This window comes from Cucurbita maxima, unplaced genomic scaffold (genome assembly GCF_002738345.1).
Source record: "Cucurbita maxima cultivar Rimu unplaced genomic scaffold, Cmax_1.0 Cma_Scf00003, whole genome shotgun sequence".
Taxonomy (NCBI): domain Eukaryota; kingdom Viridiplantae; phylum Streptophyta; class Magnoliopsida; order Cucurbitales; family Cucurbitaceae; genus Cucurbita; species Cucurbita maxima.
In genome coordinates, this window is record NW_019272019.1 from 6,868,862 (window position 1) to 6,880,311 (window position 11,450).

Genomic DNA, 11,450 nt, shown 5'->3' on the forward strand with positions numbered 1-11,450 from the left:
CCCCCCCCCCCCCCCCCCCTTTTTGTGGTAGAAAGGAAGGGAGAGAGAGCGAGAGAGAGTCTTACCAAATTCATCATAGAGAAATGACTGTGTTGGATCCCATGTTTCTCCATATCCATCTCTATCATGCGTATCCTTTTTGCAGCATCCACCTGTGACAATCTGTTGCCCTCCTCGTATGGAGCATTCACGTTACCAAATAATGAATATAAAAGCTCATAGGTCTTCACATCTGGAAGCACCTCCATTTGTTTCATTTTAGCCAACATACGCATGGCACGTTCTGGCTGATCCTGCAATAAGGATCACACAATCTGAGTTGGGCTCAACTAATGCAACCAAGTGCTGCAGAACTATATGGTGCACAAACTAATATATCATCATAAAAGCTTTCATTAGGCAGGTCCATTATATCCTATAAAACTTGATTGCATCTATAATTTAAATTCTCCAATGACACAAATCAATGGTACCCTACCCAGAAGAAAATATAAGTAATACCATTGTTGTATCAGATGCCAACAAAATTTCAAATTATAAGTTGGAATAAAACATATTTAGATCCTTTCACAATAATTCTACCAGACACTTAAAGCTACTTTCCAACTACTTAAGGATCCAGAGTAGCATAGTAGCATACTAGCATCAGCTTTGTGTTTGCAGCAGGTTAAAAATCGTGTAATTGCAAACTTCAGAAAATTGAGAACATATAGCAAATAAAAAGCAACTACAATAAGAAGTTACGCCTTAAAATTGTTAAATTGGGATAAAAGGGAGAGTTTTGTGGTAGGCTTGTTGTTTTGCTATCTTATGAGGAGTGTGGCTCGAGAGCAATGGTAAAACTTTTAGGGGGTTGACAGGACTTTGAAGGGGGAGTGGGAGGGTGTAATTTAATGCGTGCTTATGGACTTTCGTTTTTTTTTCTTTTCTTTTCTGTAATTATCAGCTTGGCGTCATTCCAATCCATCTTCTGGATTGGAGTCCTTTCTTGTAGTTGAGGCTTCCATTTGTGGGCTTGTTTTTTGTATGCACTTATAAATTCCTTCCTTTTTCTCAATAAAAACTCAGTTTCTTATCAAGAGAAAAAAATAGAACTTACCATCATGTCACATGCTGAAAGAAATGCATTGAAGGGGTGTGGGTACACGCAAGCTGAAATTTGTTCAAGTAGAGCCTCAGCCAAATCAAGTTCTAGCGCCTTGCTACAACTTATCGAAACAGCAGCAAGAGTTGAATCATATGGCTTCAATTTCCTCTGTTGCATTATTTTTAACTGAAAAGGAGGGTTTTTTTTGGGGTTGAGGGAAACGATACATCATTGGCCGCATAATTAAAATAAAGACAATACATTTTCCATTAAAAAGTAGAAGACATCTTGTAATGATAATCAAGATCTAACGAAAGCTTAAGTAACTTACTATTTTAATGCCATCACTGAAACCTCTCTCTGAAACAACTGACCTAACAAAACCATCAAATGTGTGGGACGAAGGTTGCAATCCCAGTTCATGCATCTTCAAAGAAATGAACCCTAGTGTTGTCAGTACACATGAAATGCTAAACTAAATAAAGTGTAAAAATATGAACATAAGGTACAAGTAACCAAATACAAAATATCATTTCACTAATAATGCAGTAATGAGCAAGACCAAGAAAGTATGAACAATTTAAGATTGCAACTATTATGGCAGTAACAAGAGATAAAATTATGAAAAAATTATCTTATTTAGTTGCAACTATTGTACCCATTGGCTATATAATCAAACAAAAATGATCTCGAAGAAAGAAATAAGACCTGTTGCATTAGCTGCTCTGCAAGACCACAGTTCCTAGTACGCGCACATGCACATATCACATCATTGAAAGACCACCTCAAAACCTTCATAACAAAATTGCTTCTGTAATTGCTTGGCAAAGTTAATCGACCACTTTCAACTTCTCCACATTTCATACCATTAACAGAAAATTGCCATATGTCACCTTCACAGGGGACAACTTTCTTACAGTATAACTCATCGGTAGAAGGTCCATTTTCCTCGAAATTAAAATTGTCATGATAGAATTCAGTTCTTAAGGGTACAGGAATGTCCAATTCTAAAGAGGATAACTTTTGTCCTGCGGCTCCAATAACCAAAGTCACCATCTTTTGCAGTGCAGTGTATGCAGATTTTAGGTCTCCCAGCCTTGTATAAGACCATATAAATTTTCTTAGAGATAAAACACTTGGACTGTAATTTTTTACAAAGTCTGTCCAAATTTCATGCACAGAAGACAAGTTTTTCTGACCAACTGCAACCTGATTGAGAAAAGAAAGCTTAATATTCATTCACTATAAATAAATTAGAGAATTCAGATTCACTACATCAAAAATACATTCTCAAAACAGCAATACAAGGATTACAGGTACATATATGATGTAACAATACCCTTATAGCAGAAACTTTCCTGCCAAAAGGCATAATGCGATTGAAACAGGAGACAATGTTTAGAGGAGGTCAATGACCAGAGAATCAATCCCATGATCCTTTTATTCTGAAGAGATACTTTTTTATGAATCAATATGTTCTTATCACACTAAACAAGAGTGCATGGACAGTTGAGTATACATTTAGAAATTTAGAATCGAATCCACAACAAATTTTAATTTATTTTTACTGAAAAGATTGATACTAAGATGCCTATGATCGATCCAATTTTGGTGTAGAAGTAAAATGCATAAGAGAAATTGTAGGTATCCTGATGATGATCACGAGTTCATAAGAACTCTAAGAAATAAACTATCTTGAAATATAGCTTATACAAATGAAAAGGAATCAGGTTCCTTGCAAACCTTGAGTAGCTCAGAATATGTAGCTTCATTCTTCCCGACCATTCTGCGATCCATCATATCCAAACATTGACTAACATGAACCGTACTTTGCCTTTTGCCACAGGCTCTCAAGAAAAGATTGTACACAGGCAGAACAGGAAACATGACACGACTTTCTGCCAGGAAACTTATTAGACCAAATGCCTATGTTATTACAAGAGGAGAAAACTGTTGTTAATAGTGCAACTTGATGTGAGAGCAAAATATTGCATACACAGTTTATGTATAACATGTTTATACCTCATCCAAGTAACCGCCCTTACAGAGTGCTTTTATCATAAGTAAAGTGCATGTGTTATCCAGAAAAACTCCCCTTTCTTCCATTATTTTCCAAGTTTCCATGACAAACTGCAAGAAAAATAAATATGTATGTAGCCTTAGGCTTCAGCACACTCATCAGTCGCTAGAAAATTATAAGGTCATCATCATTCTTTTTTTCCCATACTAGCATAAGATATGCAAGTGAAATATAGGCATGCCAGAAGCACATTATATTCTTAGATAGATGCACTAAACAACATTATTATTCTGAACTTCAACCCCAATCCATTTTTACTTACTTGAGGAGAGTGAAAATTGTAGCCATAAAAGGTGAAGACTAAATCGAAACTGATCGAAGTTACAAACATATAATATTAGTTAGAAGAAAGGTTGTTTCCTAGTTCGACATTATTATTTTAAACATCAAGAGGATAACAAAGAACGCAAGAACTACCAGTGGATCAGGTGATCTTGCACAGTAGCTCAAAATGCCAACAAAATTATCTGCAGTTAAAGAGTGTTTTTCCTGGCCAAGTTCCATGAGCAGATTGGAAGCACTACTTCTATCGCCCACTCGAAGTGCATCGACAATCTGTCTCTGCATGAACTTAGTTGACTCGGCTTCATTTCCCAAATATTCAATACCTACACTGAAACATTAATATGTCAACATTTTCCACAAGAGATGGTGATTTTTAAAAAGTTTTGCAATTTTGATCTATGCATTCATGACATACGTGAAATTTGACAATCTGTCCCGCCTGAAAAGATAGCATATAACAAACTATTTTCAAAGTTTTGAGTTGTAGACAAACATAAGAAGACCAATATAACATACTACGTTAAAGAAACAAAATTGATGCACTCATTTAGCAAAGCAGGACGTATTCCAAGTTCAAACAACTTATTTGGCATAAATTACCTTGGGAGATGAGAAGAGCTCGACGGAATACCATCTTATTTGCATCCTGTTTTCGCCCCTGTCGACGCAGTAAGGAGAATAAATGAAAACTCACAAGATTCACTGGGAATTCCTAAATGGCTAGTTTTCAGGCGAGTGCATCTTGACTAATCTTACTAGACAACTAATTCGCCCTATTACATTAGGGCGGCCACAGGTATACAAGAATGACTAATTTGCACAAATGCTAAACCAATTATAAGTTCATTGTTCGCAATGGCCGTGTTTAGAAATTCTAACAATAAAAATTATGCACTAGCTGAACGAGCTAGCCCCTTAAGTCAGCTTCCTACTCCTTTTCTTCTTCTTCCAAGATAACAAATTCAAAATTATAAAATCCAGCCACACTTCCGAACTGAAGATACTTACATGTTCGTGTGGCCTGAATCTGTATAGAGAGTCAGCTATGGATCCCAAACGAAGCCTTGCCCTGAGAAAAATGCAGAGGGGAAACGAGGTTAAGGCATCTGTAACTGCTATCGTTACCCGGGAAGAATTGTACTTGCCTGTGCATTGTCTTCCCCGCAAAGACGGCGACAAAGGCTTAGTAAAGACCAGATTTCGAGTGCAGTGGCAATACGGACAGGGCCATGAGTTCGTGCAAAAATCAAGTCTTGAAAGAAATGTAAATCAAGTCTTGGAGTATACAGTTCGTGCAAAAGTAGGGTTTTTTTTCTTTTTCTTTTTTCTATCGAAAGAAATGATAGTTTCGACAAATTGTTTGAAAAAAATAATCACGATTAAATATTCTATCCAGATGATGACTTGTTTTGGTAATTTGAATGTAAAATAAAAATAAATAATTGCAAATTAGGCCATCAGTTTATTGTCCATCCACCATTTACGTGTTAAATTGCAGAGTTAGTCTAATTTATTTAATTTTTAAGCTATTAAAACTATCTTTCAATGTAGATCATAAGTATAAAATATGAAATTCAATTTCATGTATAATGGAAATCTAATTTTTTTTTTTAATTTTGTGTTAATATATCCCTGAATAAAAAATGAAAATCCATAAACTAATCTGTAAATTTATTTATATATCATAAGTAAAAGCGAGAATGGGAATCTGTTGTCTACAAAATATTTTAAACTGAATTTTGAACGTGTTAAAACGTGAGATTAAAATAGATTTAAACATTTTGTAAGAAAAATGTAAACAAAGGTTACATAGGAAGTAATAAATATGTACCATACAATTCACACCACTACGACGACTTAATTTCCCTGAGGCTGTAAAAGCCGAAAGTACAACAACATTAAATGCCACTTAATGAGTGAAGGTGTCAACTGATACCAACCGAGCCTCGATTATTACAGTTTGCTGGTCTGTTTTGGAAGGCTACCCATGGCCTTGGCCTCCTCCTTGAGAATAAACTTCTGAGTTTTCCCTGTCGAAGTTTTTGGCAAATCTTTGAACACCACACTTCGCGGAGCCATGTAGTGAGGCAGGTGTTCTCTGCAGAATTTTATAATATCTTCTTCACTGGCACTGCACCCATCTTTGAGCTTCACAAATGCACATGGAGTTTCACCCCAGCGGTCATCAGGTCTTCCCACAACAGCAGCTTCAAGAACTGATGGATGGCTGAAAAGAACAGACTCCACCTCAATCGAGCTAATATTCTCTCCCCCAGAAATGATTATGTCCTTAGAACGGTCCTTCAGTTCTATGTAACCATCAGGGTGCCTCACCCCCAAGTCCCCACTTCGAAACCATCCGCCATTGAAGGCTTCCCGTGTAGCTTTGAGATCTTTTAAGTATCCACTCATCACAGTGTTGCCTCTGACCATAACTTCACCAATGGTTTTTCCATCGGCTGGAGCACTCTCCATGGTGACAGGATCCTTTATGTCCACTTCCTCTAGCCCAACATGCTGCAATCCTTGGCGAGAAGTTAGCTTTGCCTGTTTATCTTGAGGGAGTGAATCCCATTCTGGTTTCCAAGAGCAAACTGTTGCTGGCCCATAAGTTTCGGTCAAACCATATGCATGGACAATCAGGAATCCCATTGCTCTCATCTTAAAAAGAACATGGGAAGGCGGCGGAGCGCCACCAGTCATCATGGTTACCTTCCGTGGAAGGGGCTTCTGTTCGCTTGTTGGTGCATTGATAATCATGTTTAAGACAGTAGGTGCACCGCCCATATGAGTAACCTTATGCAGAGAGATATTTTCAAAAATTTCTTTAGCACTCACGTTTCTCTGGCAGATGTTTGTGCCGCTCTGTGCAGCCACGCCCCAAGTTAAGCTCCATCCATTGCAGTGGAACATTGGAACAACCCACAGATACACAGGGAGTGAGCACATATCATTCAGAAGAACTGCAGAAAGAGCATTGAGATATGCACCTCTATGGGAGTAAATAACACCTTTTGGCCTTGATGTTGTGCCAGAAGTATAATTAAGAGCAATTGGATCCAATTCATATTTAGGCCGCCTGATCTTGAAATCGAGTTTTCCAGACTCTAAAAGGCTCTCAAACTCTAGATATTCTGAAGCAGAGCCCTCTCTGTCGATGTAGGAAGGTGGCTGATCATATTCATTAATAATGACAACAAGAGGTATCTTTTCTCTCCTTTCGGACATAGCTTTAATTGCTCCCATTACAATATGTTCAAACTGGTAATCTACAACAATGATTTTAGCTTCCGAATGGCTCAACAGTGTAGAAACCATTGCCGCATCATGGCGTACGTTGAGGGAGCAAAGAACTGCACCAGCCATCGGTACAGCAAAATGTAGCTCGTACATAGCTGGAATATTCGGTGCCAAGGCAGCAACCTGCTCGAGAGAATCGTAATTCGCCGCAAAATTAGCCGAGAAATGTGCAGAAAAAGATTAATCTAACCAAATACCTCAAAGACCTCAAAACTATAGATTCACTATTGATCATAATAAGAAAGGAACCGGAGTTCAACCATCAGAATAACTACTATCGTCAACACAAAATCAGATCCGTAAGCTTGAAATCATCGCAAGTAAAGAACAACATCATAAACAATGGCATCGATGTAACTCGCAGACCAAATAATTTCTAGATCTGCATAAAAAGCCATATTCAGATACTAAGAATGAAAGAAGGAGAGTTGTAAATACAGACCACATCTCCGCGAGCGATTCCCATTCGAACAAGAGCAGAAGCGAGCCTGGTACATCGCAAAAGCGTCTCTCTCCAAGTGTATTGAACACGTCCATAGGCGAGAGAAATCCGGTCGCCGTAGACCGCGGCGGAGCGCTCCAAGAAGGTGATTGGAGTGAGAGGAACGTAATTGGCCGAGCAGCGGTCCATTCCGTCCATGGATTTTGCAGAGAAGAATCAATGAGCATGCGATTCTCCTGCTGTGCAACTGCAAGAGAAACGCAGCGTATTCGCCACGTGAAGATAATGAGATTAAAGGGAGAAAGGAGAGGCGGAAGATGACTAAAGGAATGGGGTGTGAATGGGACTAGCGTCTAGATCTGTCCATTCCGAGTCGTCGGTTTCGGCTTCCTCTTCATTGATGCCAATCATTTGGATTTTTCTGTGAAACATAATAACAACATATTTAGCTCACCCAAGATCAAATACAATTACTTAAAATAAAAATTAAATTACTCTCAGTCTCAATTTTGTGATTGCGTTTTGTTTTTATTTTAAAACATCATTTTTATTTTTTCAAAAGTTCAAGAAGTTAACAATAAATTCACAGAGGGTTGAAATAAAACAAGAAGTTACCTGGCAACTCAATAAATTCACTACATTTGTGCATCATCTGGTGACCGGAAGGTATGAGAGACCTTTACATACTGAAATGGTAATCACATTGCAGCAGATTGGAACTAAATCCCAAATCCAATAATAGAATCTTGTTTTCAGACTAAAAACAACCTTGCACGGTGAGATAAGTTCGCATCCATTATAACACCAAAATTACCAGTTGCATGCTTCAGACCGTGACAGTAACCCGTTCCTGAAATGAATCATTCATCAGATCTGTGATATTTTCAAAAGAAGAAGTCGTACAACATTCCCAGGTCTGACTCTCAATAGCTGCACGGGAAATCAAAAAACTAAACGAGTAAACAGAACAAGATGATGATTATATCTGCGCTGCAACAAATGCAGAAACGTCCTCGGTGAACTTACGATCCGATCTTCTCCATACACTCGTTGCAACTGTTTCACAGCTTCTTGAGTACCATCAGGACTTCCATCATCAACAACAATTATTATCCCCGACATCGGCAAGAAAACATTGTGCTGCGAGAAAAGGATGCTTATGTAATCTATTGCCATTTCAACTTCCAGTATTGTAAAAATAAACAAAAAAGAGTGCACAAAGAAGATAATAAATCGATCCAAAAACTCGAGAATTGAATCTGCAAATAATAAAGAACAAGGTTGATCTCATAAACTTTATTTCTCACCGAAACAACTGAATCCTAATTAAATGAATCACAATTTTATTACAGATGAGCTTCATAAGTTAATCATTCCATTACGTAAACGCTTAAAGATTACTGTTCAACCAGGAATTCATATAATCGAGAATCGCGAAATCAACTGGAAACTGATCGACGGCAACTGCGATTCGCGACCTCTGGATTCTGGCGCGCTCAGGAGGCAAAATTCGACGAGCAAGAGTGGTAGTTCTAGTGGGCCTCATTCGCGAGAAACGGGCTGTGGGCTTTTCTTTTTTGGAGAGGTTGTGGGCTTTCAGTCCAGTTTTTTTCCCTATAAATGAAAAAGAGGGAGAATTTTGAAATTTTAATCCTGATTTTTCACTTTCATATTAGACTGTTTTTGTTAAAATTAATAGGCGAATTAACGAAAATTGAATCGAAGGCTCATTTAAGTCTATTTATATAATATTTCAAACGAAAAGGGGAAAAGTACACCGTACAACGACGTCGTTTAGATCAAGAGAATGAGAAGCGACTAAAAGTAACGACGCCGTTTTCCGTTTAGTTGGCCTTGCAAGTTCAAGGCTTATAGGAGGCCGGAGGAGCGTTAGGGTTTTAGAGGGTGATTTGAGATTTGCAGAGAGTAGCCATGAGCAGGAGCTTGGGAATCCCAGTGAAGCTACTCCATGAGGCCGCGGGTCACGTTGTGTCCGTGGAGCTTAAAAGCGGTGAACTTTACAGAGGAAGTATGATCGAGTGTGAGGATAACTGGAACTGCCAGCTCGAAAACATCACCTACACTGCTAAGGTGCCTCTCTCTTTTTGCTTTTCGTTGTTCATCTTAAGATTATGCAACTTTTGTCTGATAGTTGGACCTTTATGTTTGTGGTTTTCGCCTTAGTTCATTTAGTTCGTTCTGCTTCTTTATCTCTAAAGCCGTGTACTTCAATATCTGGTTCAAGTGCTTTTTGAACTTTCTATAAACCCTAATTTGGTTTAGTTTCCAACAATTTATAGCTTCAACTGCCACGATCTTTTTATTTTTATTTTTTTTATGACTAATTTTAATACAAAATCTGCTTAGGAAGAACCAGAAAACTTCCGGGAACAAAAAACTCTCTATATGGTAAATTTCAACATATAAGGAACAAAAATTGCATCTAGACTCCAGACCTGACTGGTATGTCCCAAACCCAAAAGGCAACAACTGTAAAATGAGACTGAAAATTGGCAAAGCATCAACACATGAAAAGAGTGCTAATTGCGATCTTGATTGCATGATCAGGATTGATTAAATTAACTAGAGACGAATGTTAATTGTGCACGTCGATTCATCTGCTGAGTGCGCTGTTTAATTGCAACTTTCTTGCTATGCAACTCGTAATCACCAAATTGAATAGGAGAGATCGACATTATCATAGATTCATATTGGTTAATTGGATAGTAAACGATTTCTATAAAATTGTCAAATGGATTAAGGTTTACTGATTTTCTTTGTTTAATCTGTTGGTGTTCTACTTATGTTATGGTTATTGTTCAATGTCTCCGAGTTTTTCCCCTTTGCTTGCATGTATATAGTTGGGAGTCACGTTCTTCAGGTCTCACTTTATGTGTTTTCTTCTATAGGATGGAAAGGTCTCGCAACTTGAGCATGTTTTCATCCGAGGCAGCAAAGTCAGGTATCTGTACCATCTCCTGTATTATAGACTATCCAATGACTTTCTTAGTTATTCGAAGGGATTTTGTCAGGATTTGGTTGGCATGCTGACATCTGTTTATGCATGATAGGTTTATGGTCATACCAGACATGCTGAAGAATGCTCCAATGTTCAAGCGTCTCGATGCTAGAATTAAAGTATTTCAACTTAAATCCTTTGAAATCTAGTCCTGATGAAATCCTTGCGTGCTTTTTCTTTTTCCTAACTCATGCTTTTTCAATCCTGAAGGGTAAGGGCGCCTCACTTGGTGTTGGCAGAGGCAGGGCTGTTGCTATGCGAGCTAAAGTAAGTCCCATGCAGCTTAATTTTAGTACGGTGATAATTTATTTCCTCTACACATTTTGAATAAGTACGAAGATCAACTTACATGCCCCTTGTGCATTTTTCCATGTATGAGAGAAGGATTTGATCGCTGCTTGTGTGCATATCTGCCAAGAAATATAGAATCTACTTAAGTTGAAATTACTAGGATATGATCGCTATTTAATCATATCAATTTGGAAGATGTTAGGGAATGTTTCATGGCACTACGAACTTCACAATTCTCTCTTTGAGGCATCCAGAATTTAGGCACATTCACACAAAACGCAGGAACCCACAGATAGTGTTAGGTGAAGTGATTATTACTTGTGAAATCTCTTGTTAGTTTATATGTTTAAAAACAGGTTGGGGATAGATTTAGAGGGAAAACAACTAGAGTGCGTTACAAAATGTTATTACACTTTTTAAGTTTCCAAAAGTTAACACTAGACATACTCTCTTTTTCAGGCTCAAGCTGCTGGCCGTGGAGGTGCAACTGGTCGGGGTGCTGTGCCATCTGCCCGAAGGTGATGAAACCATGAATATAGTTTGTTATATCCTTAGTTCAAGCCCAGAGAGCCGTTGGAATATTGATCATCAAGTTTCTTTAGTTCCGTTATTGACATCCTCAACATTGAAGAAGGCTATGTACGTTGTTCATTTTGTTGAAAGTGGGCGATTGACCATTATACATAATCTAATTTTTACTTCAGGCGATTTTATGTTGAGATCGAACAATCTTTTACCCTCATGTTCATCTTTGTTATGTATGTACCGGAGGTTCTTTGCATCTATATCACCATTGGAGAATTGTCTTTGTGCCATCTATTCTACTCTAATCGTTGGCTGTTGTTAAGGTAATATTAAGTTAATTCCTCTCATAAACAAAGAAGACCCTTATAGGGGGAGGGGCATTTGTTTTTTTTTTTTTTTTTTTTTTTTTTTTTTTTTTTTT

General features: G+C 37.9%; 3 protein-coding genes and 1 long non-coding RNA gene across 5 annotated transcripts in view; 1 reads left to right on the forward strand and 3 right to left on the reverse strand.

The window, feature by feature from the left end:
• LOC111476573 (pentatricopeptide repeat-containing protein At1g76280) overlaps positions 1-4,749 on the reverse strand; it is a 7,681-nt gene extending 2,932 nt beyond the window's left edge. The window contains exons 1-10 of one of the 2 annotated variants that reach the window (XM_023120288.1): positions 4,598-4,749; positions 4,461-4,521; positions 4,053-4,110; positions 3,585-3,775; positions 3,110-3,217; positions 2,831-3,013; positions 1,796-2,296; positions 1,419-1,514; positions 1,100-1,273; positions 66-293 (exon numbers count right to left, since the gene is read on the reverse strand). In XM_023120288.1, coding sequence (XP_022976056.1) covers positions 66-293; positions 1,100-1,273; positions 1,419-1,514; positions 1,796-2,296; positions 2,831-3,013; positions 3,110-3,217; positions 3,585-3,775; positions 4,053-4,110; positions 4,461-4,521; positions 4,598-4,605 — 1,608 coding nt within the window. In that variant the 5' untranslated portion in view covers positions 4,606-4,749. Of the gene's footprint in view, positions 1-65; positions 294-1,099; positions 1,274-1,418; positions 1,515-1,795; positions 2,297-2,830; positions 3,014-3,109; positions 3,218-3,584; positions 3,781-4,052; positions 4,111-4,460; positions 4,527-4,597 lie in introns of those variants that run through there. The other variant, XM_023120289.1, reaches the window with a different exon arrangement.
• Positions 4,750-5,198: 449 nt separating this feature from the next.
• Positions 5,199-7,825, reverse strand: LOC111473618 (probable acyl-activating enzyme 1, peroxisomal). Its single transcript, XM_023119082.1, has 3 exons — positions 7,810-7,825; positions 7,195-7,441; positions 5,199-6,875 (listed from the first exon to the last, which is right to left on the reverse strand). Exons 2-3 carry the CDS (start codon positions 7,390-7,392, stop codon positions 5,406-5,408), a joined length of 1,668 nt encoding a protein of 555 aa, XP_022974850.1. The 5' UTR covers positions 7,393-7,441; positions 7,810-7,825; the 3' UTR covers positions 5,199-5,405.
• Positions 7,826-7,969: 144 nt separating this feature from the next.
• LOC111473636 lies at positions 7,970-8,329 on the reverse strand. The gene is made up of 2 exons (XR_002715739.1): positions 8,221-8,329; positions 7,970-8,124 (listed from the first exon to the last, which is right to left on the reverse strand). It is a non-coding gene; the product is annotated as an uncharacterized LOC111473636 (long non-coding RNA).
• A 711-nt stretch (positions 8,330-9,040) lies between these two features.
• LOC111473626 (small nuclear ribonucleoprotein SmD3b-like) lies at positions 9,041-11,321 on the forward strand. Its single transcript, XM_023119094.1, has 5 exons — positions 9,041-9,285; positions 10,104-10,156; positions 10,266-10,332; positions 10,424-10,480; positions 10,964-11,321. Exons 1-5 carry the CDS (start codon positions 9,127-9,129, stop codon positions 11,024-11,026), a joined length of 399 nt encoding a protein of 132 aa, XP_022974862.1. The 5' UTR covers positions 9,041-9,126; the 3' UTR covers positions 11,027-11,321.
• The last annotated feature ends 129 nt before the right edge of the window (positions 11,322-11,450 follow it).

Bases quoted from the DNA above. Each gene is read 5' to 3' on its own strand.
- LOC111473626 (XM_023119094.1), top strand. From the start codon at position 9,127: ATGAGCAGGAGCTTGGGAATCCCAGTGAAGCTACTCCATGAGGCCGCG. The intron at 10,157-10,265 runs GTATCTGTACCA...TATGCATGATAG, and splicing joins ATCCGAGGCAGCAAAGTCAG to GTTTATGGTCATACCAGACA. The intron at 10,333-10,423 runs GTATTTCAACTT...TCAATCCTGAAG, and splicing joins GTCTCGATGCTAGAATTAAA to GGTAAGGGCGCCTCACTTGG.
- LOC111473618 (XM_023119082.1), bottom strand. From the start codon at position 7,392: ATGGACGGAATGGACCGCTGCTCGGCCAATTACGTTCCTCTCACTCCA. The intron at 6,876-7,194 runs GTCTGTATTTAC...TCTCTCGAGCAG, and splicing joins GAATCGCTCGCGGAGATGTG to GTTGCTGCCTTGGCACCGAA.